At 38.6% G+C, this 25,954-nt stretch overlaps 1 protein-coding gene across 4 annotated transcripts in view; it reads right to left on the bottom strand.

Annotated features, from left to right (window-relative positions):
- The window catches only part of ENPP3 (ectonucleotide pyrophosphatase/phosphodiesterase 3), a 102,106-nt gene that overhangs the window by 32,125 nt on the left and 44,027 nt on the right, over window positions 1-25,954 (bottom strand). For all 4 annotated transcript variants that reach the window (XM_054686323.2, XM_054686324.2, XM_054686325.1 and 1 more), the window contains 8 exons: window positions 23,835-23,954; window positions 22,896-23,005; window positions 21,281-21,346; window positions 20,144-20,216; window positions 14,998-15,106; window positions 12,661-12,792; window positions 12,250-12,281; window positions 4,513-4,640 (listed from right to left, as the gene is read on the bottom strand). In XM_054686323.2, the coding sequence (XP_054542298.1) occupies window positions 4,513-4,640; window positions 12,250-12,281; window positions 12,661-12,792; window positions 14,998-15,106; window positions 20,144-20,216; window positions 21,281-21,346; window positions 22,896-23,005; window positions 23,835-23,954 (770 nt within the window). The remainder of the gene's footprint in view (window positions 1-4,512; window positions 4,641-12,249; window positions 12,282-12,660; window positions 12,793-14,997; window positions 15,107-20,143; window positions 20,217-21,280; window positions 21,347-22,895; window positions 23,006-23,834; window positions 23,955-25,954) is intronic.

The raw sequence follows: 25,954 nt of genomic DNA, 5'->3' as shown, positions 1-25,954 counted from the left end.
TGAATCTTCCCTTCAAGACACACACACACGCACACACACACACCCACACACATACCCCTAATCTTATTTAACACTGCTGGAAATAAAAATCTATGTTCTAATGAGAACAAATATCAGACAGAATATGATAAAAGCAAGACTATCCTAGAAACTGTGGCGTCTAAGTTAACCATAATACCTTCCCGGTGATGCACTATATACAGTTTCACCATCCCCATGGCTTCATGGGCTCCCTTGGGGCTGAATGGGTCACTACATACCTTTCTAACAGGCTTCCCTGTTTCACACTAGACTAGGGGTCCCCAACCCCTGGGCCATGGACCCACACCTGTCTGTGGCCTGTTAGGAACCAGGCCACACAGCAGGAGGTGAGTGGTGGGTCAGTGAGTATTACCACCTGAGCTCCACCTCCTGTCAGATCAGCAGTGGCATTAGATTCTCATAGGAGGGTGAATCCTATTGTGAACTGCCCATGCAAGGAATATAAGTTGTATGCTCCTTACGAAAATCTAATGCCTGATGACCTATCACTGTCTCCCATCGCCCCCAGATAGGACCATCTAGTTGCAGGAAAACAAGCTCAGGGCTCCCACTGATTCTACAGTATAACGAGTTGTATAATTATTTCATTATCCATTACAGTGTAATAATAACTGAAATAAAGTGCACAATAAACGTCATGCGCTTGAATCATTCTGAAACCACCCCCCCTTCCTGCCCCCACCCTGGAAAAACTGTCTTCTATGAAACCGGTCCCTGGTGCCAAAAGGGTTGGGGACCACTGTGCTAGACCATCCTCGTCCATGTAGCATCTTGAAGGACCTCTCCAAAAGCAAATATCCCTATATTCACCTCAAGCCACCTGTATCTACCAACAGCCTACTTTCTTCAAGATCAAAGTCACACTCCTTAGTCATTTCAGACAAGGTCCTTTGTACACATGATGGCTTCATACACTCAGTGCTCCAGCAATGCAGAACTACTTGCAACTGCAGGAATCTCGTTCTTCCATCTGGAAACCTGCCTCCTTCTCTTTACCCTTTCTTGCCCTAGAGCTACTGCTGGCTTTAAAAAGGTGCTCAGGCCGGCACGGTGGTTCACGCCTGTAATCCCGGCACTGGGAGACCAAGGAGGGCGGATCACGAGGTCAGGAGATCGAGACCATCCTGGCTAACATGGTGAAACCTCGTCTCTACTAAAAATACAAAAAATTAGCCGGGTGTGGTGGTGGGTGCCTGTAGTCCCAGCTACTCGGGAGGCTGAGGCAGGAGAATGGCATGAACCTGGGAGGCGGAGCTTGCAATGAGCCAAGATCGTGCCACTGCACTCCAGCCTGGGCGACAGAGCGAGACTCCATCTCAAAAAAAAAAAAGGTGCTCTGGGTAGATCATTGAGAGAAAAAAAGGTGCCTTTTGAAAGACGCGGCCTGGCAGTGTTCAAGACTTGGCAAGCAGATGGCACTTTTGGCAAAAACAACAACAACAACAACCACAAAAAACGAATCCCCTTCCTCCTGCCAATGCAGCCCCTGTTAAGGCTTGGTGAGCTGAGCAAAGATTCCATTTCCACTCCCACTCACCTTGTTGGCAGGATGCCACTGTACAACCGACAGACTGCACAGGGCAGACCTGCTGTATGGCAACACGTATCCTATCCCATCATAAGTCTTCCAAACCCCGATCAGCAACCACCCCTACCAGGAAGCATTCTCTGATGCTCCTTGACATTCACACCTGGGTCTGTAATTTTTGCTTCCTTGAGCCTTGTACTTGGTTCTAGTGCAATAGTTATCCCATCTGATTATAGCTGTTATCTTCCTACCTGGGCAAAGATCCTTTGGTCGGGTACTTTGTTGGTTATCTCTAGTTCTTAAAAAGGTGCCTGAAATTTATTTGTCAGTTGCTGATCCAAAATTAGAAGCTAATATTCATGTTCTTTTAAAAAAGCACTTTATTAATACTTCTACTATATCAAAACATCAGGTTTCCCCAAATTAGTAAAATCTAACACATTTTAGGTAAAATAAAGATGATGATGAAAATAGATTATACAAACTGTTGAAATTTGCTATAACTGTGCAAAGGGGACCTAACCTAATTATCAAATGATGCACATTATTACTAAAGATGATGTACTTTCACTAGAAAATAAGTAGCTGGAGGCTTGTGTTTTAAGAGTTGGAGAGAGTGAACCCAGGATTTAATCAGATTAGATTCTCTTTTTTTTGAGACAGAGTCTTGCTCTGTTGCCCAGGCTGGAGTGCAGTGGTGTGATCTTGGCTCACTGCAACCTCCGCCTCCCAGGTTCAAGCAATTATCTTGCCTCAGCCTCCCAAGTAGCTGGGATTACAGGCACACGCCACCATGCCTGGCCAATTTTTGTATTTTTTTAGTAGAGATGGGGTTTCACCATGTTGGCCAGGCTGATCTCAAACTCCTAACCTTGTTATCTGCCCGCCTCAGCCTCCCAAAGAGCTGGGATTACAGGCGTGAGCCACCGTGCCTGGCCCAGATTAGATTCTTCACTTGCTCTCTTGTTAAGGCTGTATTCAAAATTTCCTTTGATGTAAGTTAGTTTACTTTGTATGTTAATGGCAAGAAAATAATAAAACTAGGCTAATCTTGTGTTACAGATGAGAAAAATTAGACTCTAAGATATTAATTTTTCCAAGTTCCCACAACCTAGCTAGGTGGGGAGCCTGGCCGTGGACTCTTGGGTTGCAGTTCTTTTAACATTTCAGTGCAGGTTTTTAAAAGAATAAACAGCTCACCATTTGAGATTGAGTATTAATACATGATACCCAGAGGTATTTGGGTGGGCGAGCTCTCACTTTACAGCTCTTTCTCCTTCTGTACCAGTGACCTAACTTGTTTGGTGTTATACTCTTAACAGTAAATATCTGGAGAATGTACCCCAACTTGGACATATATTTATTTATATATTACATACCTAAATTACTAACAGTTGTATGTATTTAATATTAGTAGAGCTTAATTTTGTTCACATATTTAAGGAAAATACTTTCTAGAGAATGTCCTGAGCCACAGTACAGCCACCCGTCTACACAAAGGGCTAATAAACTTCGATCCCAAAGAGAGGGGTCAGCGCCATCTAGTGAACCAGTGTGAAACTGCACTCTCAGGCCCAACAGGGGTTTCCAGGTTATTTTATAGAATAGGCTTAGCCAAATCCCCAGTTCCTGATCCTGAATGTTGGAGCCTAATTCCCTTGTCCCTTGTCCCTTGTGTTCTTTCATCTCCATTTCCTTTCTTTTCCTTTCTTTCCTTTTTTTTTTTTATGGAATCAAATACTAATTTGATCTGTCGCCTAGGCTGGAGTGCAGTGGTGCGATCTTGGCTCACTGCAACCTCCGCCTCCCGGGTTCAAGCAATTCTCCTACCTCAGCCTCTCAAGTAGCTTGGATTACAGGTGCTACCATGCCTGGCTAATTTTTGTATTTTTATTAATTTTTTGTATTTTTCTTCATGTTGGCCAGGCTGGTCTCGAACTCCTGGCCTCAAGTGACCTGCCCGCATTGGCCTCCCAAAGTGTCATCTCCTTTTTCTTTGTCAAACATATCTCTTAGCCACTGTATTGCCATTGTCATTCTATCCCCCTGGCATTACATTCATACATATTAAATAGGCTAGAAAAATGCCATAAAGTCCAGATACTTTTTATATCTACTTATGCATAAGGAAAAAAGTGCTGGTATGAAATACAAAAATAGGAATTATCAGCTATCACAAAGTGTATATTTATTTGTTTATTGGCTTATTTTCAGTTTTCTCCACTACAGTACATGAGAGCAGGAGACAGATCTGTATCTCAAATGCCTAGAACAGGGCCTGGTGCATACATGGCAAGCATACAATAAAATGTTGAATCAATGGATTAATTGGTTATTTAAGATGGAGTGAGTCATAATGTCTAATAACAATCACTTGAAATGCAGAACTGCTAAATAGCATGCACAAAGTCAAAGTGGTTTCTGTTTTCTCTAAGCACATTTAAATTTTGCCAATGTTTCAATAATCAACATAAATTACCATTATAAATAGTAATAAGAAATAAATGTTACAACTAATTCATTAGCTTGGTCTTACAGCCCTGTATGTGCTCTTTTATAAAAACCACAAAGATGACAAAGGTCTTAAAGAGTTGTGTAATCAATCACTCATTATCAGGCTGAAAGACAACTGATATCATCTGTCTGCTGCCTTAATGGACAGCATAGTGGGGGTAGGAAGGTGCTGGCACTTACAGTCCCTGGGCACACTCTTAGCCTTACTCCTCATTCTCATCTATATTGTTAAGATAAGGATGCTAAAATCAGCAATCTAATAACGATCACTTCAAACGCAGAACTGCTAAATAGCATACAAAAAGGCAAGAAAATGTCAATGCTCAGGAAAATTCACAGTGATGATAATAGCAGGGTAAGGTTAAGTAGACTTATAATGACAGATGGTTATTAAAGGCATTATGAGATAAGTAAACAGATACACGAACCTAACAGCCAGCCACTGTTGATCCACAAAGAGATGAACTTTGTCAATTCTGACGTTCTTGGCATAGTGCAGTCGCTTTGGCAAATCAGGAGTCAAATAGGGCTTGAAATGCTGATCAGGTTTTCGGCACTGAAAAGCAAGTAAATATTTCTTTATGATACATAAGATATGCAAATTAATTTTAAAAGTTCATCTTCTACATCAATTTATGAAGCACCTTTTAAAAGTAAGGGGATTTCAGCTTGGCTAATACAATAGGAATATTAAACCTATTATCAATGTAGTCAGATCCCCTAGTTATTACTTTTGCCGTTGCAATGATAATCAGGTTGCAATTAAAAATCTGATTTAACCCAGGAGGCGGAGGTTGCAGTGAGCCAAGATCACCCCATTGCACTCCAGCCTGGGCCATAGAGTGAGACTGTCTCAAAAAAATAAAAAATCTGATTTAAATTATGAGTTAATGTTTTCAGTTTTTATTCCTGGGGGTGTGTGTGTGTGTGTATATATAACCATATATATAATATATAATATATAACCATATATAATATATAATATATAAACATATATAATATATAACTATATATCATATATAACCATATATATTATATATAACTGTATATCATATATAGTTGTATAATATATAACTATATATCATATATAGTGTATAATATATAACTATATATCATATATAGTGTATAATATATAACTATATATCATATATTGTGTATAATATATAACTATATATCATATATAGTGTATAATATATAACTATATATCATATACATCACATATCATATATATCATATCATATATACATATCATATCATATACCATATATCATATATAACTACATATTATATCATATATAACCATATATCATATATAACCATATATCATATATCATATATCATATAGCCATATAATATATACCATATATGGTTATATATTATATGTAATATATATAACCATATATTATATATATATTAAACCACTATGAATTACCCTCTTTTTTAACAGAAAATGGACAGACATCTAGATTTAGAGTGATAATGACAACTTTTGAGTCTAAATTACATATAAATATATATACCATATTAGTAGATATGAGTAAAAAAATTAAAAAGTAGTTTAATTGCACAAAAAAGTACTTTCCAACAGACTCAATTTATCTTTTAAATAACCTACATTTGCTTAGTTTTCCAATCAAGTCAATGGCTTTTGAAACCTATTATAGTCTCCCTATTTGTAAAAAAATCATGGTTTCCTTACAAATTGGAGTAAAATTTTGTTTCTTTAACAATTATGACTGTATGGCATATTTTAAAATTGTAGAAATGCAAATCACATTGGTATCTATTTATGTAAAAGAAAAATGAGGTAATGAGAAATAGAACTACAAAGGAACTTTCCCTCATGACCATTTTGAGAAACAAGAAGAAAAACCATAAACAAAGGAAACGAAATTTTTCCTATTTCCTCATTTTCTCATTTATTTTAAACCACAATATATCATATATATTAACAAGTGTGTGTCACTATTATCTCAGGGTCAATTTAGATAAGAAAAATAAGAGAAACTATGAAGCACATAATTTACACAAACAAAATTTAAACAAAATATAGACAATGGGAGAGCAGGGAGAGTTTATAGAATGAAAGAGGAAAAACAAAAGTATATATTGCAAACATATTTTTGCCAGTTTTTTCTTGCCTATTTTGGTATATTTTCTAGGCTTCTTATGCTTCTACTGTTTTATTTATCATTACTTCTTTCTTAAGCCAATATTTTTGTAACTTCCAGGCAGGCACAACCTGGCAGCTGCTGAGTATGCAGCTTCCCCCAAGATGCAAGGGACTAACTATAATTTGTCCCTGTGTGTAATTGTCACACTTTCCTGGCCTTTGTGTAGCCAGAGTAAATCCAGAGAAAACCGGAGGCACACTGCCTACCTGTGAAGAAGTACTGGTGATTCTTTGCATTTGAGAATTTGGAATGAAGTCTACAGAGTTGAGATACAATTTTTGACTTTTTTTTTTCTCTTTCTTTTTTTTTTTTTGAGACTGAGTCTTGCTCTATCACTCAGGCTGGAGTGCAGCGGTATGATCTCAGCTCACTGCAACCTCTGCTTCCTGGGTTCAAGCAATTCTCCTGCCTCAGTCTCCAGAGTAGCTGGGATTACAGGCATCCACCACCATGCCCGGCTAATTTTTGTATTTTTAGTAGAGAAGATATTTCACCATGTTGGTCAGGCTAGTCTCGAACTCCTGACCTCAAGTGATCCACCCGCCTCGGCCTCCCAAAGTGCTGGGATTACAGGAATGAGCCACCGTGCCCGGCCGTTTTTGACATTTTATCTCAGAATAAATAGTAGTGATGTCTCTCATGTAGTCAGAGTGCTGCAGAACTTAAAAAGTTGCCACTTCATGCTTGGTTAATTCTGTCCAGAATAAGCTCAATATAGGCCCAGGGAACAGCACTGCTGGGAATACTACCACATGAAATATTTTCTTGGGAAGGATGGACTATGTGAAATGGTAGCCCATTTCTTTGGGCCTTTGTAACTCTAGGTCCAGTCCATATCTGTGATGCCATGCAATGGATTTCCAAAGACTGTGATACTCAATCCCCTTGCACGACTGGGATTATTAGAGATTTGCCCTTCTTCACCAACAGAGCTTCAGCTATAGGGATCATGAGGTGACGAAACAAAAAGAAAACCATATATGGATTTAGAGAGTCCACATGTTGAAAATGCTGAACTATGCATCCACTCCGCATGAACACATTGCATGTATACACTTCAGCAGAAGGGGTGGGCAAGAATGTCCACAGTTTTTACTCAAGATCGGCATACTAGAAGGTGTTGAGAGAAAAACAGAGTGATCATTACTGTAAAGAATTTCTGCTCTAATGGGCATTCTACTTGAAACTTGCAGTGGGTCCCAGATTATATTAACCACTCTTTGCTCAGCATTTATCGTCAGTCCTTTGCACTCCAACCTCAGAGATTTTACTCCACAGGCATACCTTGGAGATATTTTGAACTCAGTTCCAGACCACCACAATAAAGCAAGTCATATGAATTGGTTTCCCAGTGCACATAAATATGTTTACACTATACTGTAATCTTTTAAGTGTGCAACAGCACTATGTCTAAAAACTACATACCTGAATTTTAAATTACTTAATTGCTTAAAATGACAATGATCCTCTGAGAGTTCAGTGAGTTGTCATCTTTTTTGATCGTAGAGGGCCTTGCTTCAATGTTGATGGCTGCTGACTGATCAAAATGGTGGTTGCTGAAGGCTGGGGTGGCTGTGGTAATTTCTTAAAATGAGACAGAAATGAAGTTGGCTGCATCAGTGGACCCTGCCTTTCACAAAGTATTTCTCTGTAGCATCCGAAACTGTTTTATAACATTTTACCCACAGTAGAACTTCTTTCAAAATTAGAGTCAATCCTCTCAAGTCCTCTCAAAGCTGCTGCTTTAGCCACTAAGTTTATGGAATAATTTAAATCCTTTGTTGTCTTTTCAACAATGTTTATGGCATCTTCACAGGGTTAGATTCCATCTCAAGAAACCGCTTTCTTTACTCATCCGTAAGAAGCAGCTCTTCATCTGTTCCAGTTTTCTCATGAGATTGCAGCAACTCAGTCACAGCTTCGGGCTCCATTTCTGATTCTAGTTCTCTTTCTATTTTTACCACGACTGTAGTTACTTCCTCTGCTGAAGTCATGAACCCTTCAAAGTTATCCAGGAGGGTTGGAATCAACTTCTTCCAAACTCCTATTAATGATGATATTTTGACCTCCCACAAATCACAAATGTTTTTAATGGTATCTAGAATGGTGAATCATTTCCAGGTTTTCACTTTATAATACTTTGCTTAGATCAATCAGAGGAATCCTTATTTAAGACAATAGTCTTATAAAATGTATTTCTTAAAGAGTAAGACTTGAAAGTTAAAATTGCTCCTTGATCCATGGCCTGCAGAATAGATGTGTTAGCAGACATGAAAATATCCATCTCCTTGTACATCTTCATCAGAACTCTTGGGTGACCAGGTACATTCTCAATAAACAGCAATCTTTAGAAAGGAACCTTTTTTTCTGAGCAGAAAGTCTCAACAGTGAGTTTAAAATATTCAGGAAACGGATGCTATAAACAGATGAGCTGTCATCAGGCTTTGTTGTTCCATTTACAGAGCACAGGTAGAGTCGATTGAGCATAATTCGTAAGGGCCCTAGGATTTTCAGAATGAACATTGGCTCAATTTCAAGTCACCAGCTGCATTAGCCCCTAAAAAAAGAGTCAGCCTGTCCTTTGAAGTTTTGAAGTCAAGCATTGACTTCTCTTCTCTAGCTATGAAAGTCCTAGATGGCATCTTCTTCCAATGGAAGGCTGTTTCCTCTACATTGAAAATATGTTGCTTAGTGTGGCCATTTTCATCAATGATCTTAGCTAGATCTTCCGGATAACTTGCTGCAGCTTCTATGTCATCACAAATACTTGCTGCTTCACCTTGCACTTTTCTGTTATGGAGAAGGCTTCTTCTTTTTTTCTCTCTCTCTCTTAAATAGAGTCTCACTCTGTTGCCCAGGTTGGAGTGCAGTGGCGTGATCTCAGCTCACTGCAACCTCCGCCTTCCGGGTTCAAGCAATTTTCCTGCCTCAGCCTCCCAAGTAGCTGGGATAACAAGTGCCCAAAACCACGCCTGGCTTTTTTTTTTTTTTTTTTTTTTTTTTTTTTTTTTTTGATTTTTAGTAGAGACGGGGTTTCACCATGTTGGCCAGGCTGGTTTCGATCTCCTGACCTCAAATGATCCACCTGCCTCGGCCTCCCAAAGTGCTAGGATTATAGGCGTGAGCCACCGCACCTGGCCAGAAGACTTCTTTCTTTATATCTCACTAACAAACCCCTGCTAGCTTTAAACTTTTCTTCTGCAACTTCCTCACCCATTTCAGCCTTCATAAAGTTGAAGAAAGAGTTAGTGTCTTGCTCTGAATTAGGTTTTGGCTTAAAAGACTGTTGTGGCTAGTTGATTTTCTATCCAGCCACTAAAACTTTCTCCATGTCAGCAATGAGGCTGTTTCACTTTCTTATTATGTATGTATTCACTAGAATAGCACTTCTCATTTCCTTCAATAACTTTTCTTTTGTTATGACAATTTGGCTAATTGTTTGATGCAACAGGCCTAGCTTTTGGCCCATCTTAACTTTCAACATGCCTTCCTCATTAAGCTTAATCATTTCTAGCTTTTGATTTAAAATGAGAAATGTGTCACTATTCCTTTTACTTTAACATTTAGAAGCCATTGTAGCATTACTAATTGGCCTAATTTCAATATTGTTATGCCTCAGGGAATAGAAGAGTCCAGAGGTGAGGAGGGGGACGGGAAACAGCCAGTTTGTGGAGCAATCAGCACACACGTAATATTTATCTGTTAAGTTTGCCATCTTCTATGAGTAGGATTCATGGTGCCCCAAAACAATTACAATAGTAACATCAAAGGTAACTGATCACATATCACCAGAGCACATATAATAATAATGAAAAATTTGAAGTACTGTGAGAATTAACAAAAGGTGACACAGAGACATGAAGCGGGCAATGCTGTTGAAAAAATGGCACTGGATAGACATGCTCAGTGCAGAGCTGCCACAAAACTTTCAATTGGTAAAAAAATGCAACATCTAGAAAGCACAATGCAGTGAAGCAAGGTAAGCCTGTAACTGCATACCCCTGTACTCAAATAGTTACAGTCGCATTGCAAACAATAGTGAAGTCATGAATTTCATGTAGTAGATAAATATTTGTGAATATATTTTAAATATATAACTATAAAAACTATTCCATTGTGGTTTTGGTTTACATTTTTCTGAGAATTAGTGAAGCTGAGTATTTTTTAACATGTTTGCTGGCTACTTGTATGTCTTCTTTTGAGAAGTGTCTTCATTTGTTTTGCTCACTTTTTAATGGGGTTATTTGTTTTTTGCTTGTTGATTTGTTTAAATTCCCTATAGATTCTGGATATTAGGCCTTCGTTGTAGTTTGTGAATATCTCCTCCCATTCTGTAGGCTGTTTGCTCTGTTGATAGTTTCTTTGGCTATGCAGAAGCTCTTAGTTTAATTAGGTCTCACCTATTTTTTGTTTTGTTGTAATTGCTTTTGGGGACTTAGCCAAAAATTATTTGCCAAGACCCATGTCAAGAAGAGTATTTCCTAGGTTGCCTTCCAGGATTTTTATAGTTTGAGGTCTTATATTTAAATCTTTAATCCATTTTGAGTTAATTTTGATATATGGCAAAAGGTAGGGGTCCAGTTTCAATGTTCATGTGGCTGGCTAGTTATTCCAGCACCGTTTATTATGTTATTTCCCAATTGCTTGTTTTTGTCAGCAAATCAAAACCACAATGAGATACCATCTCACACTAGTCAGAATGGCCACCGCTAAAAAGTCAAAAAACAATAGATGCTATGGTGAGGCTGCAGAAAAAGGAACACTTATATACTGTTGATGGAAGTATAAATTAGTCCAGCCACTGTGGAAAGCAGTCTAGAGATTTCTCAAAGAACTTAAAACAGAGATACCATTCTACCCAGCAATCCCATTACTGGGGATATACCCCTCCACCAAAATAAACCATTCTACCAAAAAGACACATAAACTCATATGTGTATTGCTGCATTATTCACAATAGCAAAGACATGGAATCAACCCAGGTGCTCAACAATGGTATATTGGATAAAGAAAATGTGGTACATATACATCATAGAATACTATGCAGCCATAAAAAAGAATGAAATCATGTCCTTTGCAGCACCATGAATGGAGCTGGAGGCCATAATCCTAAGCAAATTAATGCAGGAACAGAAAACCAAATACTGCATGTTGTAAGTGGGAGCTAAACATTGAACACACGTGAACATAAGTATGGGAACAATAGACACTGTGGACTACTAGAGGGAAGAGGAGGTGTATGGGTTAAAAAACTACTTATTGGGTACAATGCTCACTACCAGGATGATAGGTTCCATATTCCAAACCTCAGACTCACACAATATTCCCATGTAACAAATCTGCACATGTACCCTCTGTATCTAACATGAAAGTTGAATTTTTTAAAAAAAGTTAATAAAGGCAAACATTGTAAAGGTAAAATAAATATAAATAAATAAATAACAAAACTATTACAGAAGACCATTCCAGGTCTCTCCAGGAGTAGTGAATTGTACTTTCAAAAATATTGCTTTAAGATATCTGGAAGTTTCTCTACTCATTTACTTACAATTTGGGATATGGGAACCAATCAAAAGCAGTTGCAATTATACTTAGTGAGTAAAGAGATTATCTTTTTGACTACTAAAAAAAAGATCTGTAAGAGGTATAATTCACTATCCTCTTATATTAGTCACACAAAAAATGAGAAAGACAGTGCTACCTGAAGCTCACTAATGCAACCCTTTTGAATGGGACATCAGCCCTTTCAATATAAGCCAGGATTTAGTGCTACTATTACTGCAAGCTAATTTCTGTGGATGTGTCAGCTCCAAAATGAAAACAACTAAGATAAAAGCAACTAATATGCATATAAAATAATATTGATGGAAGGTTTAAAAATAAATTCCAAGTAGCTTAGACTTAGAAATATACAATATGAATTTCTCAAAAACCCAGATTAAGGTCATTGCATTAACTTAAATATATGTATTAAGAGTATTGTATACTTACACTGAGGTTTCTAACAATTTCCTCAGAATTAACTGTTTCAAAAGAAAAAGAAATAAATGACATTACAATTGATAACGAACAAATGCAAAGAATGTGAACCACTCAGTTGAATTTGATACATTCACTTATTAATAACTGTGATCTGGTAAAATTATATTAAAAATTATTTCAAGCAAAGAATTATTTTAGCATTTAGAACTGAGTAGGATATATTTCAACCTAACAATATTAGATATTACCATAGACTTTATAGACTGTACTTAAGCATGGGAATTTCCCACTTGTTTCTCTGTGGTCTTCTCAAGAAGTCAGTAGAGGGTCTGATAATCCCAACTTCCTCTCAGAATTAGTGGACTATGGTTATTCATTTTCAGTTTTACCCTTTTTTCATATAGGTGTCTTCATACTTACAACTAAAAAAGTCATGAGGTATATTATGAGCTCGGATGCGGGGGGCAGGCCCTTCGTACATGTAGAAGAAGTTTATTCTGGGAAAATAATCAGTCATGTATTCCATCTTGTTACAGTAAGTCTGGTCCATTCCTGAATAAAAAAATAATCATAATAACCCACTGAACGTATATAAATGGCAACGGTTGATTTCTGTCTTGTCAAATAGAAGACATTTTATGTTACAGATCTCAAACTAAGCTTCACTGAGAATTTACGCAATTCACCCTATTACTCTACTCTGGCAGAAAATTGTGGCAGTGGAGAAGGGTCACGTTTGAGGGAAGAACAGATGGGTATCATAAACAGATCATTTGTTCAATGTATAATAGATTAATGGAAATAACCTTTACCTTTAAAAGTATATTATTTAGGCTGTGCTCCGTGGCTCACACCTGTAATCCTAACACTTTGGGAGGCTGAGGTGGGCGGCTCACTTGAGGCCAGGAGTTCAAGACCAGCCTAGCCAACATGATAAACCCCATCCCTACCAAAAAATACAAACGTTAGCCAGGCATGGTGGCGTGCCCCTATAGTCCCATCTACTCGAGAGGCTAAGGCACGAGAATCATTTGAACCTCGAAGGTGGCGGTTGCAGTGAGCCGAGATTGTGCCACTGCACTCCTGCCTAAGTGACAGAACAAAATTCTGTCTCAAAAAAAAGTATAAAGTAATTTAAATTTATATGAGGAGTACGTGCTATAAAAAGATTTGGTAGTTAACCTTTTTTATTTGAAGATTTTTCAGACTGCACATGATTTTTTTTTTTTTTTTTTGAGACAGAGTCTTGCTCTGTTGCCCAGGCTATAGTGCAGTGGTGTGATCTCACTTCACTGCAGCCTCCATTTCCCGGGTTCAAGTGATTCTCCTGTCTCAGCCTCCCAAGTAGCTGGGACTACAGGCATGTGCCACCACACCTGGCTAATTTTGTATTTTTAGTAGAGATGGGGTTTCACCATATTGGCCAGGCTGGTCTCGAACTCCTGACCTCAGGTGATCCACCCACCTCAGCCTCCCAAAGTGCGGGGATTACAGGCTTGAGCCATGGTGCCTGGCTTGCATATAAATTATTATTTTAATTAATTTCTTTTAACAAAATGTACATCAAAAGTTTCCGTTTAATTTTAAAACAATAAGGCAAAGTGTTAGGGAACTACCTTAGAAATTTTAAAAATACATTACTATGTTTCCCGTTATCTGGATGCTCTAAAATACGACCAAAAGTTCTGCAGACACACTATTTTTCTTCCTCATGCCCCATGGCTGGTCCCTTCACAGATATTGGGGCTTGACTTTAAATGTCCTCCTCAAGAAGACAGTTTGACCACCCTAGCTAGGAAGGATCTACTCCATATCTAGGAAAGTACCTATCATTGAGTAGGCACTTAAAAAAATATCTGTAGAGGGCAGGCCCGGTGGCGCACGCCTGTAATCCCAGCACTTTGGGAGGCTGAGGTGGGCGGATCACAAAGTCAGGAGATTGAGACTAACCTGGCTAACACGGTGAAACCCCATTGCTACTAAAAATACAAAAAAATTAGCCAGGCATGGTGGTGGGTGCCTGTAACCCCAGCTACTCAGGAGGTTGAGGCAGGAGAATGGCATGAACTCGGGAGGCAGAGCTTGCAGTGAGCCAAGATCGGGCCACTGCACTCCAGCCTGGGTGACAGAGCAAGACTCTATCTCAAAAAAAAAAAAAAAAAAAAAAAAAACCTGTAGAACGAGTGCATATGTACTTCAAAACTTTGAATGCATTTTGCGTGAGGTGGGAGAGGGTGTCTCCACTGTTTCACTTCCTTTAACATTCAGGTTAACCAAAATCAAGAGTTAACCTCAAGTAGAGAAATGTGAGGTGACAGTAACTTTAAAGATGAAAAGCTATGAATAAACACACATCTATTTACATAACTAAAAAAAAAAAACACACGGTGTGGCAAAACTTGCCAATTACAGTAAACTGCAGCCAATCTACATGAACGAATCATGGCTGGAAAGAAGGCCCCAAAGCACTTTTTAGATTGAATAAAAACCCAACCACATCCCTGTTAAATATCATTAACTCTACTTTTACAAAACATAGTGTCTGTGGGTAGGTTTTCAGGGGTATCAGAATAATTAAACTAGAAAATTTAATGTAGTCCTCTTTTCATCACATTCTACCACAATTCATTCCTTGCTTCTTCAAGAGACTTTAGGTCTGGAAGTAGAGATTTTAAAATATCACTATTATTTGTGTATGATTTCTGAAGTGATAAATTGTAGTCAATGATAAAATAAGAATGTTTTTTAAAAGCATACCATGGTCAGCCAGAAGGATGATATTGACACAGTTGTGCAAATTCCGCTGCTTCAGGCCTTCCATCAACATCCCAAAAGCATGATCTACTACCTGTAAGGCTTTAATTACCTAAAAAATAATTTGGAGTTAAGATTGTCGTAATGAATTGTCTTAATTAGCCAAACCGTTATCTAATCAAGTAAAAATTAAACACATCTCCATCTCTGAAATTGCTGGTTTTGAAACAGAACATCAGAGCCCAGCACTAGCACCCATGCTACCATATTCATCAAATACCAATTCCCTAAATTTCTATAAACAAAAATCTAAATCATACTTCCTACAAAGGAAGATAGACTGCTGGCCAATAAATACGTGAAACCATGTTGAATGTCAACTAACACTATTCAACTGTAAAAATTTTCATAGTGATGCTCTCAGTTAGAAAGAAGAGTGGACAGATACTTCTAAGACAGCCTAAGGGTCACATACATTTCAGAGGGTCATGTGACAATAGGTTTCCAGGGAGTTAAAAAGAGCATCTGCAACTCAACAATTCTACTTCTGGGCATTTGTCCTAAGTCAACACTTGGAGTACAAATGGAGACTTGCATACAAACAGTCATCACATTATTGATTTATAATTTAAATGCAAGGAAAAATAAGTTATTTATTTATTTATTTTTAGGGACAGGGTCTTACTCTGTTGCCCAGGCTAGAGTACAGTGACACAATCACAGCTCACTGCAGCTTTGATCTTATGGACTAAAGCAATCCTCCTGTCTCAGCCTCCTGAGTAGCTAGCACCACAGGTGGACACCATCATGCCTGGCTAATTCTTTAATTTTTTGTAGAGATTCGATCTCATTAAGTTTCCCAGGCTGTTCTCAAACTCCTGGGCTCAAGTGATCCTCCTGCCTCAGCCTCTCAAAGTGTTGGAATTACAGGTGTGAGCTGACACGCTTGGCCACAAGGAAAAGTAAATGATGACACATTCTTAAGAAGACTTACTCTATATCCATGAAAAGATACTTTTAAAGAACAGTGGGGCAGGGTGTGGTGGCTCATGCCTGTAATCCTAACACTTTGGGAGGCTGAGGCAGGTGGATCACTTGAAGTCAGGAGTTTGAGACAAGCCTGGCCAAAATGGCGAAACCCCGTCTCTACTAAAAATGCAAAAATTAGTTGGGCGTGCTGGCAGGCACCTATAATCCCAGCTACTAGGGAAGCTGAGGCAGGAGAATCACTTGAACCCTGGGGGGGCAGTGAGCCAAGATTGCACCACTTCACTCCAGTCTGGGTGAAAGAGTGAAACTCCCTCTCCCCATCCCCCACAAAAACAATGGCATAGGAAAATAGTCACAAAACAATGTTAAGCAATAAAAATGAAAACCAAACTGTATACATATTGCATAATCCTGATTTTGTTTTGAAATATATTTAGCATTTCTTAGTAAACATGCATACACAGAAAACTATAAGGAAATATATCAAAGTACTATTGACAGTGGTTGTCTCTAAATAGTAGAATTGGAGTTCATTTTTATTTTATTGTTTATACTCACTCCTTTGTGTTTTTTAATTTTCTACACTTTACGAATATAATCATGGAACTGATATAAAGTTTAAGTAAATTTCACTGATGTAAATTTTCTGTGTTTTTTTTTTTCCAGTGAATAAGAAAGCATAATAGCAATGGATTGGGGAAAGAAATGTTTTATCTCTCAGAGTACTATTATAACAACGATTGCCTCTTCTTTTTCTTTTTTTGAGAAGGAATTTTACAAGCCTGATAGAGTTAAGGTCTTTAGTGCATTATCTCTTGAAATCCCCACAGCAAATATTCATGGAAAGTGCTACTGGAACAGTCAGTTGTAAAGGTCAGGAAACTTGAGGTTTAAAGAAGTTAAGTGACATGTTCACAGTCCTTCAGTTAATAAGGGACAGAGCAGGACTTGAACACAAGCCACTCTCTATCTACAGCTCAATCCATCATCAACTCCAAGATGCTTTCCTGACCTTCAGTCTTAGTGTGACCTGCACTTTGGTTTGCCAGCGAGAGTTACTGTTTCCACCTGTTGTCATGACATAACGTTCCTTTTACATAGTCATCTGATTCACTCCCCCAACCACACCAAGAACTCCCTCCTCTTCTGTCCTCTGCCAGCACCCTGGCATATAGCTGCCATTGGACTCTTTACAGTTTTGAAATAATCTGTGTACCCGTCTGCCTCTCAAGGAGAGCATGAGTTCTCACAGGAAAGGGATCATGCAACCCAAATCATTACATATTTCTTGAACCCAGATTCTGTCATGAAGTACACACTCCATAGAATGTGAAATGCCAGTTCCCAACTCTCACCCAACCAAAGGAAAGAAACAAGAAATTCCTATAATGGGCAACAATTGAGTAGCTTTGATAAGTTTGAGTGATAAGTTTTCCACTTAGTGAATGGGCCAAAATAAACTAAAATCGCCTTTTTACTGTCAATTTATAAGTCATATTAACTCTGAATAAAGGTATGCGATTAAAACTAACAATAATAATTAAGAAAGTCACAAAACCTTCTACTTCCATTCATTTGCCTCTTCTTCTCAAGTTTTAAGTGACAGTTGGTCCTAACCCTTCTATTTTCTCTCTTTGCTTTCTCCTTAGGCCATCTCCACTTCTGTGCACCATCTATATGCTGCCGATATCCCAGATCTTCACCTCCTTTGAGCTTTAAATCCACATTTATTTGTCTTCTGGACATCTTCATTTGGACATCACAGGTACCTCAATTGCAAAACAAGCATCTCCCCAAACTTACCCTGCTTTAGCAGTCTTATTAATATAAATGGGACCACCTGCTGGCACATGATAGAGACTAGGAAATCAATCTTGATCCCCCAACCCCCTCACCCAACTCACATTAAGTCATGCCAAGTCTATCTCCTAAAAGAATCTCAGTTATATCTTCTTCCATCCACAATGGTTGCCTCTACCTTAGTCCAAATCACTGTTATCTCTTTTCTGGAATGTTGGGAAAGCTAACCTGTCTCTCCCCACTTTCCCCTGCTTCCTCCAACCCATTCCTCTTACACAATAAAAGTGATCTCTAAATACACACAGATCTGGTCCTGTCACCTCCTTTATTACGATGCTTCAATGCTTCTTATTGTACTTTTTCTAGACTGCAAGGACCTGCAAGGCCCTGCAGGATTGGTGCCTAACTCCTTCTCTGGGCTTCCTCTTAGCCCTCTTCCCTGTTACACAATGCTGCAGACATTGGTGCGAGATAATTCTCATAGCTTGTCCAACAGCTCTGGCACAGCAGAACACAAATAAGGGTGAGCTGCTACTATTATTCTTACCATGATCACGCTGTCAACTTGCTGAGCCATCTAGCCATTTGTTTGTCAGACCATTTGTTCATTTTATGTGTTCCTCCTATGTGCACAGCTCTTTCCTCAATAAGACCACTTGCAAATTCTGTTTCCTTTTTGTCACTCAGAGGAGAGTCTCCTAACCAGCCCAAATTTGCACCCTACTCTAGACTAGATTGAGACTGCCTAGATAGATCTCTTGGGGGACTCCGATCTTTTCCTTTGCAGCACTTTTCAAAATTATACTTAAAATGTACTTGGGTTTTGAACTAGACCACTGAATGGAAAAAAAAAAAAAAAAAAAGGACATGGTACCTAATCTCAAGTCAGCTCCTAAGGTGCAACGAATGCAAATAGAGTGTCCCTTCTCAAAGGACAAATCATATCAAACACGGCTAACAGTTAAAATAGAAAAGAATGGCTGGGTGCAGTGGTTCATGCCTGTAATCCCAACACTTTGGGAGGCTGAGGCAGGTGGATCACCTGAGGTCAGGAGTTCAAGACCATCCTGGCCAAAATGGCGAAACCCTGTCTCTACTAAAAATACAAAAATTAGCCTAGCGTGGTGGCGCATGCCTGTAGTCCCAGCTACTCAAGGGGCTGAGACAGGAGAACTGCTTGAACCCGGGACATGGAGGTTGCAGAGAGCCGAGATTGCGCCACTGCACTCCAGCCTGGGTGACAGAGCAAGACTCCATCTCAAAAAAGGAAAGAAAGAAAGAAAAGAAAGAAAGAAAGAAAGAAAGGAAGGAAGGAAGGAAGGAAGGAAGGAAGGAAGGAAAGAGAGAGAGAGGGAGAAAGAAAGAAAGAAAGAAAGAAAGAAAGAAAGAAAGAAAGAAAGAAAGAAAGGGAAAAGAAGGCATGGTGAATATATTTTAGATAGTTCATGCTTAGAGTAACCTGAAAAGGCATACAATTCTGTGATACAGTCTAGCGCTGTGCAGGAATACAACAGAGGCCCAAGGCTTAAAAGTGGTGAGGCTTGAGTAAGTCCCTATACTAGGAATCATTTTGGCCTAAGAGGAAGGAATTTTAAAAAAGCTTTTCTGAGAAATTGCAAAGGCATGCTGCCAGAGCGAATATGCTTGCATTCCAATTGAGGACAATTGTCAACGAGTTTCCATGGGGTGGGGAAATGCCACATTCATGGCAGCCTTTGCAACTTTCCACTGTGTCCAAGACAATAGAGGCTTTAGCGGAGTTTAGAAGACAGAATGGCTTGTTTTGTTAAAAGCAATATTTAAGGACTATGTTTGTGTAGTAAAATCATAACAGAATGGCCTAGATAATGAATAAACTTATATTAGAGAGTCCACTTCAATGATAATGGGAGCCTAGAAGGGAAACAACTCTGCCTGAGGCAATAACATGTTAAATCCAATTATAAGGAATTTATAAATGAACTGTGGGGGAGTAGACAGCCGGATATACCACAGCGGACTTGCAGGTGACTTAGCCTGAAATGCACCACATTAGTATGAATTGGCTTGTATAGTATCTAGCCTTGATGTTTTCATTACATGCAACAACAGTGCCACATCTAATATTCAATGAGGGCTTTTCAAATGATTCAATATATAGTTAATAAGGCAGTTGTCCTTTCTAGAATTTCAACTATTTTATGGTTAAGTAGGCAGTTGAACCATGGCATCCCTTTTATACCTTTAACTATTTTGATCTTCTTGTGTATGTATCAAATAAATTTGTGCTCAGTAGAAGTTAAAGAAGACTATCTTGTTTTGTGGGTTAGGGTTAGATGATTTTACATTTTTTTTTTCTTTTAAAAAAACAACAACTTACTCTGGCACTGACTGGTCCACCTGCATGTCCAGAGGAATCAGGTTCTTCAAAATACATGGTATAAAACCTGGGTCTAGGGGTAAAATTGAAACAGAAATATATTATCAATTTGCTATAAACATACAGGCTGGATTGGGGGATTTTGTAGATATTGGGCTTGCTAGCCCTTGCCTTTTCTTTCTCTCTAACCTCCTCCTCCTTGTTCAGACCCAGTAGTTCTACTTGGCTCCAGCAAGGATAGGTTTCCTAACAGGAAATAAATAAGACCTTCCCAGATACAAGCAGTGGTATGCCCCTATTGCAAAACTCTGTTTTGTTCTTGCAGTTAAGACCACTCTTGGTGTGTCCCAATCCTTTCTGTTTCCTGGTTTCTGACTTTTTGCTGATTCTTGGTTCTGTTATACCAAGTTCTTTCTTCTGGTGTCTGGTTTCTGATGCACTGTTTACCTGGAGCTCCTGATTAGCCTTCCCTCACTCCAATCTGTGGGTATAGGCTTGATGGAGCACCTTGTGCTCTTGGAGTCTGTCCTTATAACTGAGTGTCAGGCCTGCTCCCAGCTCTGCTCCATTCCATATCTGGCTCTGGTTCTGTGATATTTGCCTCTGATCTCTGGTGCTGGCTCTATCTCTGTTGTTCAATAATGTCAACCACATTTTCGAAAACAAAAAGTTACCAGCTCCCAGGAATAATTTCTTTTTTTATTTTTGAGACAGATATCACTGTGTCACCCAGGCTGGAGGGCAGTGGCATGATCATACTCACTGCATCCTCAAACTTCTGGGCTCAAGTGATCATTCCGCCTCAGCCTCCCAAGTAGTTAGGACTACAACTGCGTACCACCATGCCCAGCTAATTTCTTTACATTTTTTTAGAGACAGTATCTCACTGTGTTGTCCAGGTTGGTCCGGGACTCCTGGGCTCAACTGATCCTCCTGCCTCAACCTCCCAAAGTGCTGGGATTACACGAGTGAGACCCCCTGCCCAGCCAGGAATAATTCATGAAAAGTGTCCATTAAAAGGCAATGCCACGTCGTTTCAAAAATAGCCAAAAATTGTAATTTAAAGTAAAAAAAAAAATTCATTTTTTACCCATATATATGCCACTATGCCAGCACTTTTCTGACACTAGACATTACCTTTCAGCTTTGGGCAGGTCCAGCCATTTTAACAGTGTAGAAATCCTCTCTTCAAATGGGACACTTCTGAAAAAATAGGGTAGAAATAATTCTTTAAAATGAATCAAATCAAGAATAACTCCATTACATTCCTATTCAGAAAGGTTAATATCTTCAGCTACCCATTTTGGGTTCCTATATAATCACAATACTGGAAGGTATTCAGTATTATTCAAAGGGATTTCTGTTTATAGATACACTTGCGGCACTATAAAAGAAATGTAGATTGTTTTATTTCACCCCACCCTTCTCTCTTTCAGTTTCTCCTAACTAAAATAAAAGACAATTGATTATGATCCATTCATTCAATTTTTTAAAATTTATGCATATGCATATGTTGAACATCTATTGCCGGATACTATTTGTTCATTCAAAACAGAATTTATCAGTGAGCAAACCAAAGATTACATTCTAGTGCAGGAAGACAAGTACCAAACAATAGACCTAATATAAAAATAAATTATATAGTGTATTAAAAGGTGATAAATGCTGTGGACAAAAAAAAAAAAAAAAAAAAAAAAAAAAACTAAAGCAGAGTAACTGAGATGAAGGTGGTTTGAAATTTTAAATCTTAAGTATAACTGGGGTAAGACAATATTGAGAAGGTAATTTTTCAACAGAGCCGGAAGGCAGGGAAAGAGTAGGCATTCGGATCCATGGAGCAAATCATCTCAGGGAGGGTGAACAGCCAGTGCAATGTCCTGCAGCAGAAGCAAGTCTAGTATGTTGAAGTCCACCAACGAGTTCAGAGTGAGCACCCGAGGGAGTAGCAGAAGGGGAGGTCTGAGAGGTAAGGGGACACCAGAGGTCATGCCACACAGGGCCTTGTAAGCTTTTACTCTGAGTGATACAGGGAGCCATTGAAGTTTTTGGTGCAAAATAATGCCATAATTGGACTTGCATTTTATTTTATTTTATTCATTTGAGACGGAGTCACGCTCTGTCGCCCAGGCTGGACTACACTGCAGGAGCCCCTGATCTCAGCTCACTGCAACCTCCACCTCCTGGGTTCAAGCTATTCTCCCACCTCAGCCTCCAGAGTAGCCAGGATTAGAGGTAATGCGCCACCATGCCCAGCTAATTTTTGTATTTTTTCTTCTGGTAGAGACAGGGTTTCACCATGTTGGCCAGGCTGGTCTTGAACTCCTGACCTCAGGTGATCAGCCCACCTCAGCCTCCCAAACTGCTGGGATTACAGGCATGAGCCACCGCACCTGGCTGGACTTGCATTTTAAAGGAATCCCTCTGGTGGGTGGGATGAGACTAGATTATAAAGGATAAGAAGCAGAGATGAGTAAAGAGGCAACTGCAGTTAATACAGGCAAGAGATGACAGCTGGAACCAGAGTGGTAATGCTAGAGGTAATAAAAACTTCTCAGGCTACATAGATTTTTAATTAGAGCCAAAAGCATTTACTGAGAGACTGCTTGAGTGACATAAAGGAAAGGAATCAATGGTGATTCCCAAGATTTTTGGCTTAAACAACTGGATTAATAGAACTGCCGCCAAGATTAAGACAGAAAACATCCTGATCATTTCTGCCTAGCTGGGAGAATATCTGAAAGTGCTTCACTACCCGTTGTAAGGCATGTATATGGAAGGAAAGGAGCCATTTATAGCCACTTCTGATCCGGGCCAAAAGTAGGTAGCGGCTTTTAAACCTTGATACATTGCTGTCAGCCACATCTGTAAGAAGAGAAAATTTAGGATAAGCGAAAGTCAATAATTACTTTGGGTAGAAATGGTGTACCTTGCTAGAAACTAAACAAGATTAATAGTTGCAACATGTATTAAAATTGAAATTTTAATCTTTGTAGCAATTAAAAGATATAATTATCTAAGAATCTGCCTCAAAAATCAAAAACGTAGCAAGCTACTAAGAAGCAAGATCATTTTTTTCAAACTGGTAAAATTGGACGGTTCCTCTCTCCCTTTAAAAGAATTACAACCTGTAATCCCAGCACTTTGGGAGGCCGAGGCAGGTGGATCACGAGGTCAGGAGATAGAGATCATCCCGGCCAACATGGTGAAACCCCATCTCTACTAAAAATACAAAAAAATTAGCTGGGCATGGTGGTGCGTGCCTGTAGTCCCAGCTACTAGGGAGGCTGAGACAGAAGTGCTTGAACCTGAGAAGCAGAGGTTACAGTAAGCTGAGATCACACCACTGCACTCCAGCCTGGCGACAGAGCAAGACTCCATCTCAAAAAAAAAGAAAAAAAAAAAGACTTACAAAACAAAATGAGGAAAAACATTAACAAATAATCTTTCTGAGTAACTTCCAGATGGATACATTTATAACCCAACACCCAAGTTTAAACATACCTATTTGAGTTAACAACCATAAATGTTTTAAAAATTCAAGTTACAAATAGTGGTAAAACACCTTCGCACCCTCAGCCCTTAGAAACTAGATGGGTGACATAGAACTTGCTCCACTGAGTGAGAAGAGTGACCTCCTGCCACACTGAGAAATGGAGGTTACTTCAGTTGCCACGTGTAGAATGCTACATACTGGTTGCCCATGCCACCAGGCTGGATTATTTTGTTCCTTTGAAGAAAGTGAAAAATTCTTGTTGAGATTTACATCATACATATTATTGTCAATGATGCCATGTGACTCCGGATACAAGCCCTAAAATGATAATTTCAAAAAAGATGTAAGATAAAATATTAGTAAAATAGAAATTTAAATTAAAATAGCACACGATATATTACTCATACTTAGGAAAGGTACTATGTACCTTTCAATGTAAAACACCTGGACCTGAACTTACATATCAGGAGATATTGTCATCCCTTGGCTTTCATAGGGCATTAGTTCCATGACCTCCCTCAGGTACCAAAATCAGAAGATGTTTAAGTCCCTGCTAGTAAATGGCTTGGGATTTGCATATAACCTATGCATACCCTCCTATATATTTTAATCATCTCTAGATTACTTATAATAGCTAATGCAATATACATGCTATGTCAATCATTGTTGTATTGTTTAGGGAATAGTGACAAAAAAAAGTCTGTACATGTCCAGTACAGACGCAATTTTTTTCCAAATATTTTCTTTCTTTCTTTCTTTCTGTCTGTCTGTCTGTCTGTCTTTTCTTTCTCTCTTTCTTCCACTTTTATTTTAGGTTTGGGGGAACATGTGAAGGTTTGTTACCTAGGTAAACATGTGTCATAGGGGTTTGTTGTACATATTATTTCATCACCCAGGTATTAAGCCAGTACTCAATAGTTATATTTTCTGCTCCTCTCCCTCCTCCCACCCTCCTGCCTCAAGCAGACCCCAGTGTCTGTTGTTTCCTCTTTGCGTTAATAAGTTCTTATCATTCAGCTCCCACTTATAAGTGAGAATGTGTGGTATTTAGTTTGCTAAGGATGATAGTCTCCAGCTCCATTTATGTTCCCACAAAAAACATGAGCTTGCTTTTTTATGGCTGCATAATATTCCATGGTGTATATGTACCACTTTCTCTATCTAGTCTGTCATTGATGGGCATTTAGGTTGATTCCACCCAAATATTTTCAATCCACAGTTAGTTGAATCCACGGATTCAGAACCCACACATATGGAGGGCCAAGTGTGTATATATATATATTTTTTCTAGTTCTATTATGGTTTACAGCAGCAAATAAGTGACATTAGGCTGATAGCTTGTGCTGATGGTGTTAATATAACTTTTGTGTGCTTAATAACTGTTTAATTAACTGTTTGTTAAAGTTTCCCATATTAGAATAATGGTTAGCCACTGGTTATATTATCAATAATAGCAAGGAATTTACTAGATAGAAGCTTTCTGTATATCAAATATCCTGGCTACATTGAATTAAAGGGTGCTACCAGCATTTTAAAGGCAGCCTGCCAAGTCTCTATCCATCTTCCCTGCCATCCACCCCCCTATCCATCCAATCATTTATTTAATCCAATCCCACATATTTATTTAATCATTCCACACATTTTCATTAAATGCCTATAGATTTTAGGGTCATTATTTTAGAACATTTTTATGTATATGAATATATATGCATATATATGTATAAAATATATAAATAGTAAATTAATTGCATTTGTGCATAATCCTTATTTTATGTATACATATATGTATATATGGTATATATTTATGTATATATAGTCAATTATTATTATTCATAGTAGTTATATTCTATAAAGTTGTCACGAACACTAAATTAATGATTACTGAACCATTGCTCCTAGGAAAAATATAGAGTTAGGTTCCTGAGAGCCTCTGATTATGACATTTTTGTCTTCTGATCAACGCATAACCTTCTTTTATGAGTGTTTTTGTTTAAAGTCACATTATTTATGTATATTGTTGGTTCACTATCACTCATGCCTCAGCAAAGTTTACCTAACACACATATTTCCTCTGTAAGGCAATTCATAGCCTTCTTGCTCTTAGGAACACCAGAAACCACATCAGCACTATGCAAGGGGACAATTTTAACCAGTGAAATCACCCCCAAAAAAGCACGAGAGTATAAAAAGTATGGCATTCAATAGACAGTAAGATTGTGAAAAGGGTACTTGTTTATAGTATGACAGCTAAAACAAGAAAGCAGAATGTCTCCTGGTTAGACCTTAGCTAGGAATATAAGCACTGGGCAACTCAACTT

The sequence above is a fragment of the Pan troglodytes genome, chromosome 5, assembly GCF_028858775.2.
Source record: "Pan troglodytes isolate AG18354 chromosome 5, NHGRI_mPanTro3-v2.0_pri, whole genome shotgun sequence".
Lineage (NCBI taxonomy): Eukaryota > Metazoa > Chordata > Mammalia > Primates > Hominidae > Pan > Pan troglodytes.
This window is presented reverse-complemented; position numbering and strand designations above follow the sequence as displayed.